We start from the raw sequence: 20,997 nt of genomic DNA, 5'->3' as shown, positions 1-20,997 counted from the left end.
TTTTCTCACTGGAAGGATAGTCATTGGGCGCACTTCAGCACCACGGACAGCGCCTGACTTGATTCAATAGTGCTTTTTCTTGCGAGTTTCGACAATAGCTTCAAGGCTTTAAGCAAAGCTTGAGCTGCAATTGTAATTGGATTTTATCTGAATAAATCTGTGCTTCAGATTTTGTTAGCAGATTTTGTGATGAAACAGATTAATTTTACAGTTTATGAAAACGAGGGCAAGTCATGCAACCCAAACATGTTGCCATCTGCCTAATTTGTACCATGTGACGAGTATGGTACAATAAGTCAAGTCCAAATACTGCTTAGATGGATGCCAAGGTTTTCGCATCAAGAACAAAAAAGATGTTGTGAACGTTTTCTTAAAGGAACAGTTTACCAAAAAAAAATACGTTCAACCATTTTTGTTCATACAGAGAAAGTCTGTGAAGAACAAAACAATATTGAGCCCCACTTCCATCATTCCACAGAAAAAAAGCCAGTCAAGGTTTCAAATGACTTCTTGACTTTATTGTTTTTTTTTTACCCTGTTGTCTAAGACTGGTCACAACCCCTGAGTTGAAAACAAAAATCCCAAATCTAGTATACTGTATCTCTGATTTGTTTTGTCACTAACAAATGAAGCAAAATCGAACACCTAATATTAACATGGTGTAAGATTCACCCTCTCCCTAATGTGCACCCCATGTTGTGAGTGTGTTTGCTTGTTGGTTCAAGGAGGAAGTCTGCAGGTGTGCTTCTCCACAGAGATTTCAGTTCAAGTGTGAAGAAAGATCCACTAAAAGTAACACTGGTGTCATCTCCTCTCACACAAGGAGATCGTTGCTTCTCCCTCCTCTCAGCTTTGAGCATCGTTAGCACTGTATAATTAAAGTTGACAAAGCCGGGTGATCAGAGCCGCCTCGCCAGGGGCTCCAAGAGAGACTGCAGCAGGAGCTGAAACTGCTCTATTTGGAAGACAATTTTATCACTGTGACTTTAGCAATACCCAGCGTTGTACGTAATGAAACATCATATCACAACTCCAGAGGTTCATGAAACAATTTGCATTTACAGCAAGCTAATTGTTCCCTGCGATATTAAAAGAATGCGAGAACCCAGCCCGCGAAATGAGCATGTGCTTCATTTTCTGTTTACAAGGCTGCCACCTAATGGAGAGCGCTGGGTGTCGCTTTGAGCAGCCAACCATTCTCTGGCAGTCACATGTTTGAGCCAATCCATTTCTTTTTTCAGCTGACCTCAAAAGCAGATTCAAAGGAAGTAGAGCATGTTTTAATACTGGTGCTTTCATTCTGTGGAGGAAAAAAGGTTTCAAGTATTTTAAACAGTAGGGGAGAAATAAGTGGGAAAGTCTGTTTTTCCTTCCTTCCACTCATTTCGCTCCAGCTTTTGTGTCCATTTTTTACTATGTTCTGTTGTTCTGCCCTGCTTTTTTCATGAAGAAAGGAGGAATGATTCATGCAGCGAAAAGAGAACAAATAAATAATGAACCCTATGTTCATTTTCCCTCTCCCTATCTATCCACTGACTACTGGAAGAATGAATCAACTCCCCTCACCCATGATGCTCCAGTAACCGGTGGGACGTTGTTTATAAGAAACAAGATTGCAGATAAGCAACAAGCTAATTAAAAATGAAGCACATGTTTAAATAAATATTGTTTGGTTAGAAAGCAGTCATGCTGTCATGAATGGTGCGATTAATCAGATTTAATATCACATTTCTCACGTGAGAATCAGGCTATCTCACGTTTTTCTCTATAGCGGTGGTCATTTTTTAATCACGTAATTCTTTCATCTCTTATCTTTGCTCAGCCTCTTTAACAGTATTTATACAGACCAAATCAGCTTTGCATTCATTGGAGAACCCCGGCTCTGCCATTTCTTCTTGCTAGTTTTCTAAAGTGCTCTTTGATTACCAGCTCAAACCAAATGGATCGTGTTGATCGTAGCCATTCACATCTGAAGTGTGTTTGAGTCCATGCTTGATGAGACTAATGGACAAATGCACCCAACCAGCGTTCAGAATTAACTCTTGGCCTAAGAAATTGATAAATTATACCAGCCTAATATTTCCTACAGATCATGAAACAGACTATTTTGTTCTGTATTTTTCATTAAACACTTAATGTTAATATGTGAAAATGATAATTATAAAAATTAAATTTAGTTATTTTTTTTCCTGCATAGAAATAGAAATTGGGAAGATTTACCATCAGTATATTTAAAGTCTATGAAAGCATATTATATTCTGTATTTTTAAGCATTTAAAATTGATTGTCATTATGAAAATTAGATTTAGTTCTTTTTTCCATTACATAAAAAATTGTACTGAGAAAATGTACTAAAGGTCAAGAATCCATTATTTTTTCTGTACTTTTATTAAAATATAATATAATATGATTAATAAAGCATGACATTCATGCATTTGTGAGGATGAAAATTTGATATTTGGTTATTGTATTTGCTTACATAAAGATAAACTGAGAAATCTATCAGCTATAATTTCCTACAGACCATAAAACAGACAATTTTCTTTCTGTATTTTAATTAAACATTTAATATGAATACATAAACATATAATTGTCATTTTGAAAATAAGGTTTCTGTTTTTTTTTGCTTGCATAGATTGGAATAATTTACCAACCTAATATTTCCTACAGTCCATAAAACCATATTTTTTATATTTTTTTAATTAAAGATTTAAAATTAATATGTAAACACACATTTGTCATTATGAAAGTTAGTTTTAGTCTTTCTTTTTCTTGCACAAAAATAAAAAGTGAGAAAATTTACCAGCCTAAAGTTTCTTACAGGCAATGAAACTATATTTATTTATTTTATTTTTTTTACTAAAATATGAATAGTGAAGCGTAACAATATTTATGAATTTATCATCATGCAAATTGTATTATTCTGTTTATTTTCTTACATAAATAGAGAATTAAGAAAATGTATCAGCCTAATAAGAAATGAAACCATATCTTTACTGCATTTTTAATAAAATACCCATATGAATAATGAATCTTAAATAATTATGCCTTTGTTATCATGAAAATTAGATTAAGTGAAATATTGTATTAGTTAAATATTGTTTGTAAATAATGCATTTACAAATAAAGTTCCCTGTCAGTGTTGAGTAACTCACTTAGTTCCTTATTAGCATGCACATTACTAAAATATTAGTCATTTATTAGTGCTAATTAAGCACATATTAATGCGTTTGTCTGCATGACCTTATTCTACATGCCTAACCCTACCCAAAACCTAAACTTAACAACTACGTCACTAACTAATAATAAGCAGCAAATTCTGAATTTATTGAGGGTAAAGTCGTAGTTAATAGTTAACAAGTGTTACCTATTCTAAAGTATTAAAAGCCACATTTTTAGCATGTCAACTGTTCATTCTTGACCTGAGCCCACCTCGCAGGGATCTGTGTATCGATCAGTGAAAGCTTGTTTCAGAGATGGAGAATTGATGCTGTGTATAGGTCTGTACGTCTAGTGCAGGTCTCGAGGAATGATGTGGTCATGCATGTCTGTGGCTGAGTTTCAAAGCCAGGCTTTACTCTCCGCCACTATGCTCAAACAAAGCCTCTTTCTCTTTGCACTGCCTTCACGGCCTGATGATCACTGGGCTTCTACACATCTAAATGAGCCTTTGTGTGCGCGCGCATGAGCATATGACCGTGCAGGAACATTAATATTGTGTGCACACATCATTCTGTCTGTTCCTTGCTCGAATAAGTGCCCAGTAAAAGATGGATTCAGTCAGTAATCATTAACCCAGGGGCCTACACACGATAATGAAGGCGAGATTCACCAATTTATTCATTTATCGATCTGAATCACTGTAGATATGAAGGGGGGTGGGGTGGGGTGGGGTGTAAGCTAAAAGAAATGTGTTTTTCTTTGTAATTCTAATTAGGTAGCAAAAGCGATCCTATCGTGCTCTGTCATTCTCGTCTCTAAAAACACCCTGAATAGATTCCAGCGAGGTGTGGGGATGCGGATGATGTAATGCAAGCCGTGTATGTGGTTTCTTCCTCCTGAACAAAGGCGGGCTCTTATCAGTTTGGCAAACCCGCAGAATGGATTAGCTGTGCATGGCTTGAGCCTGTAATAGATCTTCTCCGTAAACCATCTCAAGGACTTTCACTCTGCCTCAGATTCCTGGCACTCAGCACTTTCACAGGCTACAAGCACTAGGGGTTTTCACACCAAATTCAGTCAATGCTTTTCTTGGGGTACAGCTCAATATTACAAACCCATTCACAAATGGTCATGCACGCTTATGCTGTGTTTCACTCTACATAAAATGTATATATATATATATATATATATATATATATATATATATATATATATATATATATATATATATATATATATGAGATTTATATTTTTTTTTACTATACGCATATTGTGATATAAGGTGCAGATTCACAGCTATACCCCCTCTAGTGGTGTAGCAGAAAACTGCACAGTTTTAGAAGTTTAACAATATGACTATGTTCAGAACGCAGTACTAATTGAACCCAGTATACACCATTATACTATGAGTACTATGGTTTCTATTTTTCTGTATGCATTATACAGGATGACCTAATATGTATACTGGCCACAATAATAACAAATTGACATTATGTGTGAAAATGAGTGCAATCAAATGATTAATCACAATTAATCACATCCAAAATAAATTAGTTTTTATAATATGTGTGTGTGTAGTTTATATTTATTATGTATATATAAATACACTTACATGAAGTATATATTCTGAAATGATTATCTGAAAGTATATATTTATATTTGTATAATATATGAGTATATTTAAATATATATATGCACGTGTGTGTTTCTATATATATATATATATATAGAAGTACACACACACACAGTACACACATATATTATGAAAACCAAAATATTTTTTTTTCACGCACTAGTGAAAATGCACAATTGCTTTTAAAATGATAACTAGACTTCTAGACAGGTCAAAAATGTAGCATGCTATTTTTAAAAATATTTTTTTATTATGTTAACATGTTTTTATTGTGTTACTTAGCTTTTTTTATTTTTAACTTAGTCAAAATAACGTTACTGCTGTTTGATTGAGATAAACATAATTTCTGAGAAATGTTTTTGCAAATGAACTCATGGGGTGTTTTCTGTGCAGTATGCAGTACACAGCATGCTAGTATTCTGTTCTGAAAATAGCTACTTTTTAAGGGTCACTGAGATTCCATTTTAATTCAGTGTGACATCTGATGCATCAGAGGAATCTCATATTTTTTGACTTCAGCCCTTGTACTGTGAAGTGTAGAAGGTTTTGAATATGAATCGGTCTGTTTATTTCCCGCAGTTTATATATTCAATACCATTTTCCAAAAATATAATAGTCGTCAAAGCGTCAAGGCGTTTTTTAGAATACCATAAATAATAGCGGCGCGAGTGCTCTCATCTACTGACAAACCAATTTAGGTGGTTCTGGATCGGTGCTCTGGGTTTTCCTACAGTAGCTATAAAGAAGGAGAGGTGATAGACTCACGGTCATTGCAGAGCGGTCCTCCAAATGATGTCATGCTGCAGTCGCAACTGAACCCCTCCCACTGCTGCAGACACACGCCCTGATTGGAGCAGGAATCCTCTTGACAGGTAGTGCTGGGGCCTGAAGAGACCGATGACAGAGTAGTGTAGAGAGAGAGAGAGAGAGAGAGAAACAAACAGACAGGAAGAAAAAGAGAAGGGTATATAAATTCATAGGCCCCTTACGACATAAAAAATCCACAGTAGTGAAAAGATTGCAGCAGAAACAGCCACACAGAACCGTCCCATCTGCTCACTTCCCTAGATGAAAAACCAACTACCAGTGAGGACAAAATCTAAATATTAATCTTTCTCAGACACTCTTTAGGGACTGGATGAAGAAAATAGCTTATAAATATGTTAAACATGATATAATATATATATAATTAACAAAATAAATATTTACACAAATGCATTGCATTTAAATGTGACTACCGTACAAGAAACATAAACATATAAATATTTTTGTTTCAGTGTGATTTTATAAAGCATAATGCGAGTTTATTTGATCACCAAATAAAGACCTGTACAAAACATTGTAAGGGACACTCTTGTAATTTTTTCTCATGTTGCGATGGCTGATAAGACTATGAGTATGAGTATGAGTATAGTATAGTTAATGAAAAAATTATAGAATGACTGTTAAAGGTTTAATTCTGTATTTATGCAACTATGCAGTACCATCTAGACACATTGTATTGGGTATGTATGACCTCAGCTACACAATTTATGAATATAATAGGAAAGCAAAGCGTCCACTGGATGCACACCTGGCATTTTTATGAATACTACATTTTCAGACATACCACTCGTTTGACATACTGCTTTTCACATGATATATTAATAAGCACGATACAGTTACAGTTAGACTAACACTGACATCTAGTGGTGTAGATGTACACTTTTGCTCAACATTTTAGGTCAGTCTTGATAGGAGTCTCGTATTTTTACCAAAACTGTATTCATTTTAAAAGCAGTATTACGGTGATATATGTGATATATATTGTGAATACTTCATTCCTATGATGACAAAGCTGATGTTTTATAGCGGCTGTTACTCATGTCTAACAAGTCACATGATCTGTGAGGCTTTCAATTTGTAACATTTCCTGTTATTATCATCAAAGTTGAAAATGTATTTAATACTATCAGTACTGAAATCATTGCTTATTAAACTACTTTATATACAAGAATTCATTTATTTATGAATTATCTTTGATCTAAATGTCACTATAAAAATGTGCTATTTCCATTCATGATCATTTTTTTCAAAAGTAATTTTATATAATAACAGACGACCTTCTAAGTGTAAAAAAAAAATTGTGTAGTGCCATATTAATACTTTAAAAGTACATTTTGAAAAGGTACGGCCCCAGTGATAGATTTTTTCTTTTTATTCATTTACTTTATTTTTAAAAGTGCAGCATTAAGTCTTCATCTCAGGTAAGAATGATTTTTTTTTTTAAAAAAGTACTATTTAAACTTTTTTAACAAGGTAAAAAAAAAAGAAAATTACTGAGCGCACCTTTAATATGTCTCATTACTCAAGAAGACATTAAATGTGGAGAGGTGACTTGATTTTAAAGTGCGATCCAAGCATTGCACCGGTAGCTGTGTGACAGAGTAGCACTGGCGGTAATGCGCAGTGTATTGGCTGCAGTAATAATACAGGCCCCCGTGTGATAATAACATCTGCTCCTAGTATTGCTGAGGTGGGTTTAAAGCAGCAGCACTCCCTGGGGACTCGGGGCTGTAAGATAAATGGGGGCCGTCTGGAACAGCTCATTTTGTGTTCGGTCTACAGAAGCGAAGCGACGGGGCGACGGGCCAGGCATATTACAGCCTGCGGAAACACTTCTGTTCTCATTTCTCTCATTACTTCAGCCGGCATGTAAAACAGGCCCCTGGCCCTCAAACGCTCCCTCCTCTCCATCACTCAGCCATTTGGCCAATCAGTCGCACATTTGCGGCTTGGCCACTTGACTCGGAAGTGAAGCGAGTCTGGCAGGGAGAAGGAGGAGGAGAGAGACGCTACCACAGCCGCCGGTACGATCCAGATGAGCCGCGTTCTTCCTGTCTCACCTGATCTGTCTGAGCGAAGCTCATTTAAAGTCTCAGGCAGAGAAACAGAGGGTTGGCTCGCTCCCCTGACGAGCTTCTCTCGAACCGAGTGTTATATATCTGAGCGGAGTAATCTGGCTTCTAGAGACTCCCTAACCGCTTGGGAAATTCCATCTAGTTTAAGGCCCTTATCGGGGGGTAAAGGCTATAGACTATTTCCGTCGCATTTCAGAGTGGAAGGATCTGAAACCGCATGCAGTGGGTGGGGGCACTGTCGGAAGAAGGGAGGGGGGACGCATGCCTCCAGTAAACAACAGAACAGATGTACGCTCCAATGAAAAGAGCAGTGACGGGTAAGTGAGGGAAAACTATGACACAGGACACTCTGAGACAGTTTAAGACCGGGAGGCTGTAAATACAAGGTGTGCGGACGGTGCTTGTATTTACGGTGATGGAGTTACTAGACCGGCTGCCGGGCAAACGTGATCTACGACATCAGACGCTCACACTGGAGGGGGAAGGGGAGAGAGGGGGCATCGGTTAAGACACACATATGGCTATCTACCTTGCAAGTCAGCTTTCAGCAATGCAACTTTTGTCAGCCAAACGAAAAAGAAAAAACAAAACAAAATATATAAGATGTTAGTAGAGGCACTGGAATGTCTGTGATTATAACAAATTAAGGCGTTAAAAATGTAAGGGAACAGAGAGAGGACGTAAAGAAAGCAGGGGAAGAGACCGAGGGAAGAAGAGAGGTGAAGTTAGAGATGACGAGAGAGACAGAGTCAATCAGGAATAGACACGACAGAAGCCAGTAGTGTAGGTTTGGTTTGAACAGAAGGGAATCCCAAAATGACCTTATTAAAAATAAATATGTGCATTTATAATGTATGATTTATGCACGTAATGTTGTGGTTCTTAGCAAATTGCAGTTGCTTTACATATTAATGTACTGATGGCCGCGTTAAAACAATCTGTGTGTATTTAGACAAACAAAATGTTAAATGTAACAATAGGTTTGCTTTTAAGATAATTCAATTTATTTAAAAATAATAGCAGTGTATGATAATTTTCTATTTAGATATCCAGGTAAAAATATTTATTATAAGACTGTCATACTATTGTGGTGCTGGGCTTTAACAAGACCTGCTGCTGATTTTATGCATTAGCTCCATTCAAGTTTTTGAAAGGAGTCACTTATTCTCGCATTTATTCATGAAAAATACATCAAAACAGTAATATTGTGAAATATAATAATTTAACTGTAATTTATTCCTCTCATGGCAAAGCTGATTTTCCAGTCTTCAGTGTCATATTTCGACTTGCTGTTTTGGAGCTTAAAAAAACATTTCATATTATTATTAATGTTGAAAAACATTTCAATAGAAAAGCATTTACTTTAAATAAAATTTTCTGTAACAACATTATTAATACATTAATTTCTTATTTATAAAAAAGCGACCGACGTTTGAATTGCATTTAACTTTATAAGCCTAAACATTACTGTTTCAATATTAACATTATTTACATAATGTTACACATCTGAAATGTCACTTTCAATATGCACAGCATCACTGTTAATAAATCTCACAACTATTCTAATATTCCCCTTTTAAATTAGCTTTCCCTTTTGGAGTGATTGCACTGCATTTAGTTTTAATGCATTCAATTTATCTTTTAAGGAGAGATGACAAAATGGTGTTTTTTTGCAGTCCTGTGGGCCATCCTCAGTTATGTTAAATGACTTGCTTTTATGATATCGTTATCTTTTTGAGCTTTTCTAAAAAAAGGATTACTTTGAACTATCATTCATTAATTAATACAAGTACTAAAAGCTTCTGGCAGTAAGTTACAGCTTGGAAAAAAAGATCTCTAAACAATGATAGGGACATGTCCATATCGTTCACCCCTAATCTACACTCCTGTTGCCAACAGAGAAACACAGAAGCCTGAAACCGGTAAAAAATGACCAAGCATGAAGAAAACACAGAACAGATGAAGAGAACAAGAAGCAGAAAGGATGAACTAGTGCATGAGAGGAGACAAGGACTGGAGATTGCAGTCAACAAGCGAAGGACCTCGCAAAAGCCGATCTGGTGTATGTTTCATTCATACCGTTTTCCTCACCTTCGCATCCTCTCTCCACCTGGCCGGCATTGGACAGTGCGTCTGACAGCAGGTCTGGCAAACGGCCGTTCAGGTCGACAGATGCCAAGCAGCCCTGGAAGCCCTCTTTCGAATGCACCAGCTTTGGCAAGTCCTTATACATCTCTTTGGCCACACCTCCCACATACAAATCACCTGTAGAGACAGGAAATATTATGCTCTGAATGAAAATGTCCTTTCAAGTCAACTATCAAGGGAGCGTGTTATGTAAATTGCCATAGAAAAGGCATACTGCCCCCTCCTGGTTTACTTGTTTGTTACAATACACAACATTGTGAATGTCAATATGAGTTAAAGAACGCATACAGGCAAACTTTTCTGGGGTCCATATGTGTTTTTTGACTGTTTCATTCAGCAAATATGCAATAAACTGATCAAACCTGGTAGCAAATACATTTACAACGTTACAAATGATTGCCATCTGAAATAAATGCTGTTAAGTACATTAATCAAATAAAATATAACAGTGTCCACCACAATATTACGTTTTCAGAATTGGTAATTACTAGAAGTGCTTCTTTAGTACAAAATCAACTCTAGAGAAGATGCAGCTCAATATGTTTATAAATAATATTTAACTTTTTTTATTAAACAAAAAAATTATGAAATAATTCAAATAGTGGTGTACACTGTAATATAATATAATATAATATAATATAATACATTAGTTTTTTTTATTTTATATAATCCTTGTGTTGTGTAGAGCTCTAATGATCAGTTAAAATCATCCAGTATTCTCATTAAGAAAATATCAAAAGTACCTTTCAGATCCAGGTTTTTGGCTCCCATGGTCGTCTGTGTGGTGATTTTGGTGTCTATTTTGACCGTATGGAGGTTGTTTGTATCTCGTGAGATCATCACATTGTGCCAGTGATTGTCATTCAGTGGTGTGTTGGAATTTCCTTTAATAAGATGAGCTCCATTCCCCAGGTCTGACACATAATGGAGATATCTGCAAACAGCCATTAAGACAATTAGTGAAGGATTCGTCACATGTGCTATGCATTCAAATCAAACGCAGTGCATTAGAGCTCACCCTTTAACCAGCTCTACAACTATAAAGTCATTTCCATCTCCTCGGTTGTACAAGATGAGCCCATCTGGTGAAGTGGTCTTAAACTGGAAGAACAGGTGCATGGAGTAGTAGGCCTGAAGCGTGGGCAAGGTCACATAGCTAGAGCGAGACTTGAAGGTCACCGGGTCGGCCACGATGCTCCTGTAGCCGATCATGGCGTTCAATTCGCAGTAGTCGATGTCGCCGTTCTTGCACAGGTCAATGTAGGACATGCCATTGAAGGACAAACCCTGCAGGTGTCCAATGAAGTTGGAGGGCACGGCGGGCATATAGCGCTTCTCGGTTACGATGCCCGTTTCCACATTGTGGAACTCCAGCTGCGTGTGGTCTCCCGTGATTTGACCTTACCAAGGCGAATAATCGAAAACAGATTTAATGTAGGAAGAGGAGAGTGTCAAAACCGGCCCTGTCCCAAAAAGGCTGACAATGCTCAGTACAGTATAGACAACAAATGGGACACCATACAGTCTTACGCAATTCACGGACCGCATGTACACTTAAAGCGTGCTATCTGGGACAGGGCCAAAGTATTGCCAAATGGGCCGACTTAAATTTACTGCAGCAAAATGAGATTTTTAATAAACACGGAAGACTAGAAAAACATGAAAGCATTAGGAGTTGGAAGAATGTTAGAAGTATTTTAGGGAATTTGAAGGAAAAAAGGTTAACTTCATCTTTCTGCGATCCAGCGGGAGAGAAAGAAGCCCTTAAATATTTTAAAAACCTCTTTTAAAGCTTCCCAAGAGGAAGTTCTTTCACTCTAAAATCAGTAAGGTTATGTGAGTATAATGTATTCCCTTAGTGGTTTGGCCTCCGAATGCATCAGCATTAAGTGAAATACCAAGTCTATTTCAAAGTGTCGAACACACACACCAGTAAGTTCAGCAAGAAACTACAGATGATTGTACGGCACTGTGGGAAAGCACTACCTTTTTCATATGACGCTTCATTCAGTGGGCAAATTGCAAAAGGTGTTTTTGCCCTTGAGGAGTATTGAGAAAAAGCTATTGGAAGTGAGGCACTGAATCTCTTCAGGAAAAGCCCTTCCTTAAGACCTTTAGCGAAGAGTACGTGCATTTACTTAAAGGAAATAATTATGACCATGTGATACTCCCTGTAGCATCCCTGTGGTGCATCTCTGAGATTTATCTAAAGACTACAGACGATTTATCATTTATTTATAATTTATATTTATTACATGGGATTTTAAAGCACTCATGCAATGCATTTTAATTGAGTTTTAATTGATTATATAACGAGAGCAATTTCTGATTGCTTTCTGTGTACAAAATAATCACAATAAAGACAACACTACTAAGAGGTACAGTGTGAAGTTCATCAATTAGTCATTGTGACGTCACGATTGTCCAGATTTCAAATTCAAAAGAATACTGAATTTATAAACTGGAGAGTTAGTTTTGAAATGTGCGGCATTTTTTTTATGTGTAAATATCAAGAAAATTTTGATTCTCCATTTCATGACCCCTTTAAAATTCTCTCATACACTCAATAACTATACCAAAGAAATAATTTCTTATTTTATGTAAGCATATACATTTATATATATATATATATATATATATATATATATATATATATATATATATATATATATATATATATATATATATATATATATATATATATATATACTTGTGGCTTCATATTTGAAAACCAAAGGATATTTATAATGTTTTTTTTACATATGGCATGTAAACCCTGCTACACACTTAAAGTCAACATCAATGATTTATGATTCAGTAATTTAGCATTTGCAAGATTACATTTATGAAGCCATCATATGAATAAATTATGTTTTAAAATAGAATAGAATATTTCACAATATTATTGTTCTTAGTTTTTCATCTCGTCAAACTTTTGAATGGCAGTGTACATGTTACAAACAGGGAATTTCAATAATGTAAGTTTAAAAGAAATTCAAACTAGGTCATATTTAAATAGGTCAGTTTTATTTACCCACAGCACTCCTGAATCTTTGGTATGATTGTCATGGCAACTTTGTAATTCAAAATAAAGCATATGGTAAGCCAATAACCTCCATCCTTCAAACTACCCACTTCATGTGCTCTACTCTTCATAACAGAACACAGGATGTTCCCAGCTTTCATATTTGCATTTCGTATTTGTGCAAGATGGGAAAACACTTGAGAATGTGCTGTACCTTCAGAGGGCTGCAGGTCGTCCACCGTTAGCTTCAGGCTTTTGCCTCTTCTGACGACACGAACTGTGTGCCATTCGTTGTCATTCAAGTTCTGGCCCGCAAATATGGTTTCTGGACCTTTACCTATAACATGTCCCACACAGCGGTTAACACAAAGAGCAGAGAGAGAGAGAGCGATAGAGAGACAGAGGAAGAAAGGGGTTGTGAAACGGGATAAACTAAAAAGGGGTGTAGAGAGGTGACTGATTTCCATGTAGAGAAAAAGAAGAAATAGCGGAGGAAATGATACTGTCACACATCACATTCACACATTTAGATCTATCTACGTCCTCTGGTCCATTTTAGAATAATGATATTGTATTTGCAGTGAACGGAGCAATCCCGCTTCCGCCACTAGATGGAGCCATGTAACTGTTTTTCCAACAACCCTCCTTTAGGGAACTGTTCTGCATCTGTGATGTCAGTCGAGATGTTCGGCTGCATATGCGTCTCACGTTTTTTCCAATTCCTGAGTGGTTTAGGAAGCACATCCAAAAACCTACAGACTGTAAACTCTATTCGAGAAAGCAATTTCTCGCCTGTAGAGCCTCCCCTTATCCCGTGTGTGCGTATGGTGAGTCCGACTGGGCCCCTGGACCTCCAGGCTCCAATCGAGCTTCCACTAGATGATCAGAGCGCGCGAAGAGGAGCCTGCAGGCTTTGTGATTTCAGCCGCTCTGCCTCTCTTTGACACGTCGTTGTCTCTCCTAATCAGTCAAACTGCTGCTAAGAGGGCAGCGTGTCATTGTCAGGGGCCCCTGCAGCCCATCTCACTTGATAACAGGTAAAAAGAGTTGCCATTAAAGAACTGCCAGGCTCCCAATCGATTTTCTATCCCTCCCTGCTCTCAATTACTATGAATCCAGATCGGCCAGCCATGAGCCAGCTCTGAAGGAAAGAAAAGCAGCAGGTAAGGTTTCAGACTGCGCAACAGCACCCCCTAAAGGAATCTTTGCAGATCTAAGGAAAAGAAAAAGCCACCACTGAGAGGTAACACTGAGGGGCCGTACCATTAAGCCTCGGGCGATATACAAGACATGACATGTGCTTTTTATAGGCCTCTGACCATCGTTCGAAAGGATGTATGTGAAAAGGTGACAGCGTGTGATTGGACAGCTGGAGAGACAGCTAAAGGTCCAGGGCTGCTATGCCTTTATTAGGAAGTCATGTTCAGACAAACTCACAAGCAGCAAAGACAAAAAGCCTCTCTCTCTGTCTGGGAGGGCAGCTCGTTGCCATGGAACTGGGGCAGATGGTTGTGTGTGTCCGGTCACTTTGATTCTCATCTCCCAGGGTGGAGAGAGAGGGCAGAGTTAAATAAGACAGAGGCGGGCAGGGGCTGGCTACAGCGCTCTGACAGGACAGGGCTAGCAGGAGAACACAGACCAGACGCGCGCAAACAGACACACACACACACGCGCTCGTCTCGGCCAGGAGAGATGAGATATATTCATATCTAGCTCATCCAGCTGAGAACGATACCCATGTGAAACAAGTGCAGGCAGCCATTTTGAGGCAGGACGAGCTTCATATTGAGGACACAGTAATTCAGCTCTACTGGGACTGACTAATCAGCAATGCTAAAGGCATTTTACAAACTCTTTGATCGACTGGCATATTTAAAAAATGAATGTGTTACAGCTCAATTTTTCTATTTTTTACTATGTATTGCAATTAACCGGGGGATCAGAGAAAAAATCCTGCCAATCCTGTGTGTGTGTGTGTGTGTGTGTGTGTGTATGTGTGTGTGTGTGTTTGTCTGTAAAATATTTTTATTTATGTTTTTACTTTTTATATTTATATAATTACATTTTATCAGTGGCAAAAATGTGAAACATGAATAAATTAAATGAAAAAAATAAATAACGGAATATAATAAAAAAATGTGAGGCATTTATTGACCCTTTCCTTTACTATAAAATGAATTTGTCACACTGGTATTGACTGTGTCCTACGCTCATATCTGCCACCACCTGTGTGTGAGGGATTTAATTTATTAGAAATTATGGTTACCCTACTGAAAAAAGGTACTGCTGGGTGAAATTACAATTCACACTGGAAGAAACAGGCTGTCTTTCTATTTATTAACATAGCACAGTAGGTGAAAATATTAACTTTCATATCACGGCATTATAAATAACCACAGCATAAAACTACAACCTTAAACCAATATGCCTCACATTTCATTCTGTCGTATGAAGCAGTTTTTATAGAAAATAATTTAAAGGTCATCAAAATCCGAACAGCCGAACCATTTCGATGGTGCAACTGTAAATGTCAGAGACCCAAGGTGAAAATATGGATCCCTGAAGTGCAAACCTCTAACCAGCCAAAACGCCGCTCTCAACCTATAGCCTGATTTAGCCATGAGCGTATAGTGACCCCACTAGTTTCTAAATATACATCTTTCATCCTGCTGACACTCAGACCATATTAACAACCCATGAGCTGATGTGACAGCACTCTCTTAGTTGAACACACTGTCACCCTGGGGGAGGCAGAGTCCCTAATTGGCAACGGCTTGTTCTTCGTGTCAGAAGAGGAACAACGCTCATAAACACACACACACGCGCCAATGACAGGAGTAGCTATGGCTGACACAGATAATTAATGAGGATACAAAAAGAGAGAGATGAGACTGCACAATAGCAGGCTGTTCAAACATGTAAAGCCCTGCTTCTGTTTCTCCACGGGAGCTTAAATAAAACATCTCCTTTTGCTCAGAATCCCTGATTCTGTCTTTTTGTCATAGATTCAGACAATTAGAAGCCGTGTCCTTGAGCACGACAACACTCGCATGGAAAAAGATGTAACAAGACAGATATCACCACAAAGGCTCATATGTTTTGAAGGTTGAATTGACTTAGAAATCTATGAACGCCCACATGTGCTAGAAAAACAAAATGGCCACCATCCATGGCCTGCTTCTGATACCTAAATTTACCAAACAGAAAAGACAGGCTTTGTTTTTGCTTCCTGAGTGGGGCAGAAAATGAATGAAAAAAGTGCAAATAATGATTTTTTGGAAGGATAACAGAAGAAAAAAAGAACAGAACAGGGAAAGATATTATCATAGAAATTCATAACAACTGAATTAACTTTAACAACAACATTTGTTAGGAAAAAACAAAATGGCTGCCATCAATGACATTTCTGATGTTCAAACGATAACAATGCTTTTGAACGAAGTCTCTAATTCTCAGAGTAGAGTAAAACAGTAATATTATGAAATATTATTACAATTTAAAAGGACTATTTTTGATACCTGTTTTAAAAGCCTGCGATGGCTTTTCAGTAGCCATTACTAGGGAATTGGTGCTCATGAAAAATTCCTTATTAATATTGCTAAAAACTGTTGCTTCTTAATATTTTTGAGTAAACATTTTTTTCAGAGGGCCTATTCTTTGATGAACAGAAATTGTGAAGGAACAGCATCTACTTTCATAATTCATCCTTGCTAAGTATTAATTTCTTTCAAAAAATATATGAATAAAAACATCCTAATGATCTGTTTGATATGTGTGCACATCAGAAACAAGGTTTTGAAGCTGGGATGCTGGTTTGAGCTTCAAAACCTACCTAACCAACATATCCTGTTTTTTTTTGGAACAGGGCTTTCAGTTCCTCAGTGGAACAAATGCAATAAACACAACAAAATGAATGGCATAAGGGTTCATAATAGTTCCGAAAAACATCTTTCTCAATTTGCTTCTTGTATGACTTGTAAATTGAAATAACAGAATGTAAACAAGCAACACACCACAGAGTCAGACTTGTTTTCTGCATGTTGTGTTAAAAGGTAAACTCTCAGCAGGGGACTACAGTGCGAAACTTTTCCATTTCTGAATTGTTTATAAGACCTTGTACCCAACTGTACCGGCAGGTGACAAACCACTCTTCAGAAATATCTGAGCTTCCTTCTGCACTATCGATGTGGAATTGGTTCCTGTGGTTTTCATGGGACCATTCACACCTTTTCCAACTTCCTCTGTGTTCATATGTAGTTGTGTATAATTATCTCCCAAGGCTCCTTACTGTGTGGGTAGATGCCCAACTGTGAGGGAGATGTGGAGGATCCTGACAGCTCCCGGCAACTGTGTTTCGCACATCGTCAAGCTAGAGCTGTTTTGTTTCTTCAATGCCAAAATACCCAGCGCAATCAGCAAGACTCTGTGCTTCGTGAAGGTGAGTGCTTGATGGCTTGGGCCCATTTCAACTGTTCCTCCTGCAACCGCTTCCCTCTAAGGAATAGATGCAGGTGAGAACGTTCTGGTAACTTTATTTAACATCACCAGAATGTAGTCCCATAGGGGGAAAAAAGTACATGAATTTGATACACAAATGATGCCTCTGCTGTGCAGACCGCTGAGTTGTTGAAAGGACAGAGCATCTCTTTGAACCCCTGGGACTCCTGATGGCTCGCTTTTGGAGACAAAATTGGGTCTTCATTAGGAAGAAACAAATCATTTAAAGAGCCAATCATGTGGGATAAAAGGTTTCGGGTCCAATGCCCAGTGGTTCAAACAAAGTCAGCCATCCTGCCCAGATCTGAACATCACTGCGGAAAACTGGGATACTGAAGCTGTGATGGAGCAGGGGGCATCATGATGTGACCATCTGCTCCATCACTCAGAAATTAGGGCAGGTTAAGGCTGAGACTGCGGGACCTGAATAAGTAAACAGCCCTTTTAATATTATTTTCAAAGGACAAACTCACAATGTGTGAAACTTATACAGTCAGACACAGCATGTAAAGATCAGACAAACAAACAAAACCCAAACATTGGTTCGGCTCGCTCAGGCTCGGAGGGCTAGCATCGCTTTTCACCCCGCTGTCCGCCGTTCTATCTGCATCACAAATGAAACAGGAGCATCGCCACTGCATATTTATGAACACGGCTGCTTCAGTAAATGGCAACGCTGCTGCATATTTATAGTAGGTTGTTTCAGAGAAATGAGGTCCTTTTGAATTCACATGAATCTCTTGATTCTGGTAAAGGATGTTCTGAATGCATCGAGATGTCTTCCACTTGTCATCAGTAAACATGTTTCTGAGTAGATCGAGCCAAGGTGTTATTAAATAATCAGACTGGAGTTTGTTCATGAGATCAGCTGTTAGGGAACATGTGAATGCCCAAAAGGACATTCACATAGGATGTGTTATTTTGTTTTTAGGAAAATACTGTTCATTGAAGCTTTGACAGGTTAAAAATATAGACCCTGTAAGATCATTCTGGGGTGGCATATACAGTTAATCTTGTATTCAGTTTGCGGTTTCACTTTATCTTGATGGTCCCTTATGAACATTCTGTTGACAATAACTAATTACACCTCCATACTAGCAGAGTAATAGTGGACTGGGTTAGGGTTAGAATAAGCTGAAATATTCTTGAAAAGCTACCTATAGTTGGTAGATCATCACAATAAAGAGTTAGAAGATAATAATCAGACGGTCTACTTATACTCTAATGAAAGTTCGTTGACATGTAGGTGCAAAGTTACTTATTGTCAACAGAATGTTCATAAGGGACCATCAAAATAAAGTGTTACCCAGTTTGCACATTATCTCTGGTGTATGGGCATTGATGTGCCTATAAAAACACCTTCTGTTCAACTATGTCTCTCCTGCTATTTTTAATCAAAAATTAATTCTGTGTGAATTTCTCCTATATGCATTACATCTCTGTGTACGTACATTTACATTCACAGCTATAATTCAGGTAGACCAGGTTATTGCATAATCAAGCTACAGTCTTTATCTGTCTAAGCATACATGACACAATGTGCAATCAAATATTTGAAGGATTAAACGCACACTGTGAGTCACCTCTGTCTCTCAGAGCAGATTGCTGAGGCCAGTTGTAGTCTCAGTCTGTAGTTTTGTGCGTATACACTGCTGTTCAAAAGCTTGGGGTCAGTAACAGTAAAAAAGAAAGCTTTATTTATTTAGCAAGTATGCATTTAATTGATCAAAACTGGCAGAAAATATATACTGTATATCTATTTTTTAAGACAATTTTTGGTAACACTTAATTTTGATAATTTTTTATTTTATTAACCCTAAATATACCCTAACAAGTGTACTCTAGGGGTTATAAGACATATAGTTGCAAATGAATGAGAATTATTTGGCATGTAGTTACTCATAGTTAATAGAAAGCGTATCTCAATTTTTAATAGTCATTGTATTTTACTTTACTGTTTTACTATATTTTTGATAAAATAGATACAGACGTGGGGAGCAAAAGACTTGGAAAAAATAAAATCTTATCAATAACAAAATTTGAACAGCAGTGCACATGCTAGTAGTAGTCTGTAGTCTGACTTCACACACACACACACACACACACACACACACAGACACACACACACACAGACACACACACACACACACACACACACACACACACACACACACACACACACAAACACACACACACAAAACTAAAACTGAGTGCATGTAAATGCTTTGTAGCTATGAATGCAGATTGTCAGATTGCATGACATGAGCCAAGTGAGAAAAGCCAAGACAGATTGTGTGACATCAACAGATTTTACGATATACATCATTGACTGGGCAGTCTGCGTCCGGTTTCACATCCTTATTTGAGGATGAGCATGTCACACTAAGAGATTCAAAACTGCTGAATTCAGCCTAGGATGACAGAAATAGAAAAGAAATATTTTACAATATTCAGAATTTGTCTCTGGCTGCAGAAACCTTATAACGTGCACCCTAATTTGTCACTGGCCTGTTTATAAGACTACTGTGTCTGGGAGTGTGTTGTGCTCCCATTATTCAGAGGGAGTAGACGAAAGATGTGGCAAAGCCCCTCGAGGAAGCTCAGGTGCTTTGTTATCTTTGGCAGTCAGGTTAACACAGATGACTGCCTTATTGTCAAATTAGCCAATATACTGAGCTCAGGGTCGCAACGAAATAGCAAAACAATAACACGCTTACAAAAGCCTGTAAAGACGCACAAGCAAATAGAAAGACCAAGGGACAAAGCATTTTATCAGATGATGTGATGAAAGGTAAAATCCTTGAAATGTCTGGATGCTCCTGATTGGACAGGAAACTCAGGCTTGCTTACTTCTGTGAATTAACAAATTTGCTTTTGTTACTATGCAACAGTACAACTGAAGGCCAAATTTGGATGCAGAATCATATTAGTTTGATGATGAGGGAGCTGATCATTACGTTCATTCTTTGAATGTGAATGAGCAATGGCAGTTTGGGGACAGAACACTCTATGATGAGTCACTCAAAGAGATACGTACCGGAAACAAGCAAACACAAAAACAAACAAAGACTCCTTTGAAAGAGCCTTTAGAGACTGCCATTAATTACCCTGAGGCTTTTGGAGAATCAATGCCAGGGAAGGCTGGATCTCTCAAATTAAAAAAAAGAGAAAAAATAGATTGGCAAAGCCTGCAGAGATGGAGAACACCTATCTGTCTCATCATATCTCTTTTTTTCTTCCTCTAGTACCTTCATAAGCATGAAGCAAGTCTATATGCTATTAAAAGGATAGTTCAAGAAAACAGCAGAAATCTGTCATAATTAACTCATTCTCACAATGATTCAAATCAGTGTGCAGCTATTTTAGTGGAAAACAATGTGAATGTTTAGAATATGCATGTCAATCAGAAATAAATTTATACAGTACACTATAAATAATGTTATGGCATAAACAGTATAATAAGACATAACGAAGACAAGCAATTACTTTGCTTGTAAACTATCACATCTGTTAAGCTCCAAAAAATATGACCAGATCAATTGGCTCTTTTAAAGTAGTTTTATGTGTTTATCACATTTGATTCAATCATCCAGCCATAACTATTCTTAGATATAATATCGTATGCCTTCAGA

At 37.5% G+C, this 20,997-nt stretch overlaps 1 protein-coding gene across 21 annotated transcripts in view; it reads right to left on the bottom strand.

Annotated features, from left to right (window-relative positions):
• nrxn1a (neurexin 1a) overlaps window positions 1-20,997 on the bottom strand; it is a 156,548-nt gene that overhangs the window by 46,599 nt on the left and 88,952 nt on the right. For 13 of the 21 annotated variants that reach the window (XM_043253730.1, XM_043253713.1, XM_043253717.1 and 10 more), the window contains 6 exons: window positions 13,083-13,205; window positions 10,862-11,243; window positions 10,587-10,777; window positions 9,787-9,960; window positions 8,225-8,251; window positions 5,561-5,680 (listed from right to left, as the gene is read on the bottom strand). In XM_043253730.1, coding sequence (XP_043109665.1) covers window positions 5,561-5,680; window positions 8,225-8,251; window positions 9,787-9,960; window positions 10,587-10,777; window positions 10,862-11,243; window positions 13,083-13,205 — 1,017 coding nt within the window. Of the gene's footprint in view, window positions 1-5,560; window positions 5,681-8,224; window positions 8,252-9,774; window positions 9,961-10,586; window positions 10,778-10,861; window positions 11,244-13,082; window positions 13,206-20,997 lie in introns of all 21 variants that reach the window. The other 8 variants (XM_043253723.1, XM_043253731.1, XM_043253726.1 and 5 more) reach the window with 2 other exon arrangements.

The sequence above is a fragment of the Puntigrus tetrazona genome, chromosome 12 (genome assembly GCF_018831695.1).
Source record: "Puntigrus tetrazona isolate hp1 chromosome 12, ASM1883169v1, whole genome shotgun sequence".
Taxonomy (NCBI): domain Eukaryota; kingdom Metazoa; phylum Chordata; class Actinopteri; order Cypriniformes; family Cyprinidae; genus Puntigrus; species Puntigrus tetrazona.
This window is presented reverse-complemented; position numbering and strand designations above follow the sequence as displayed.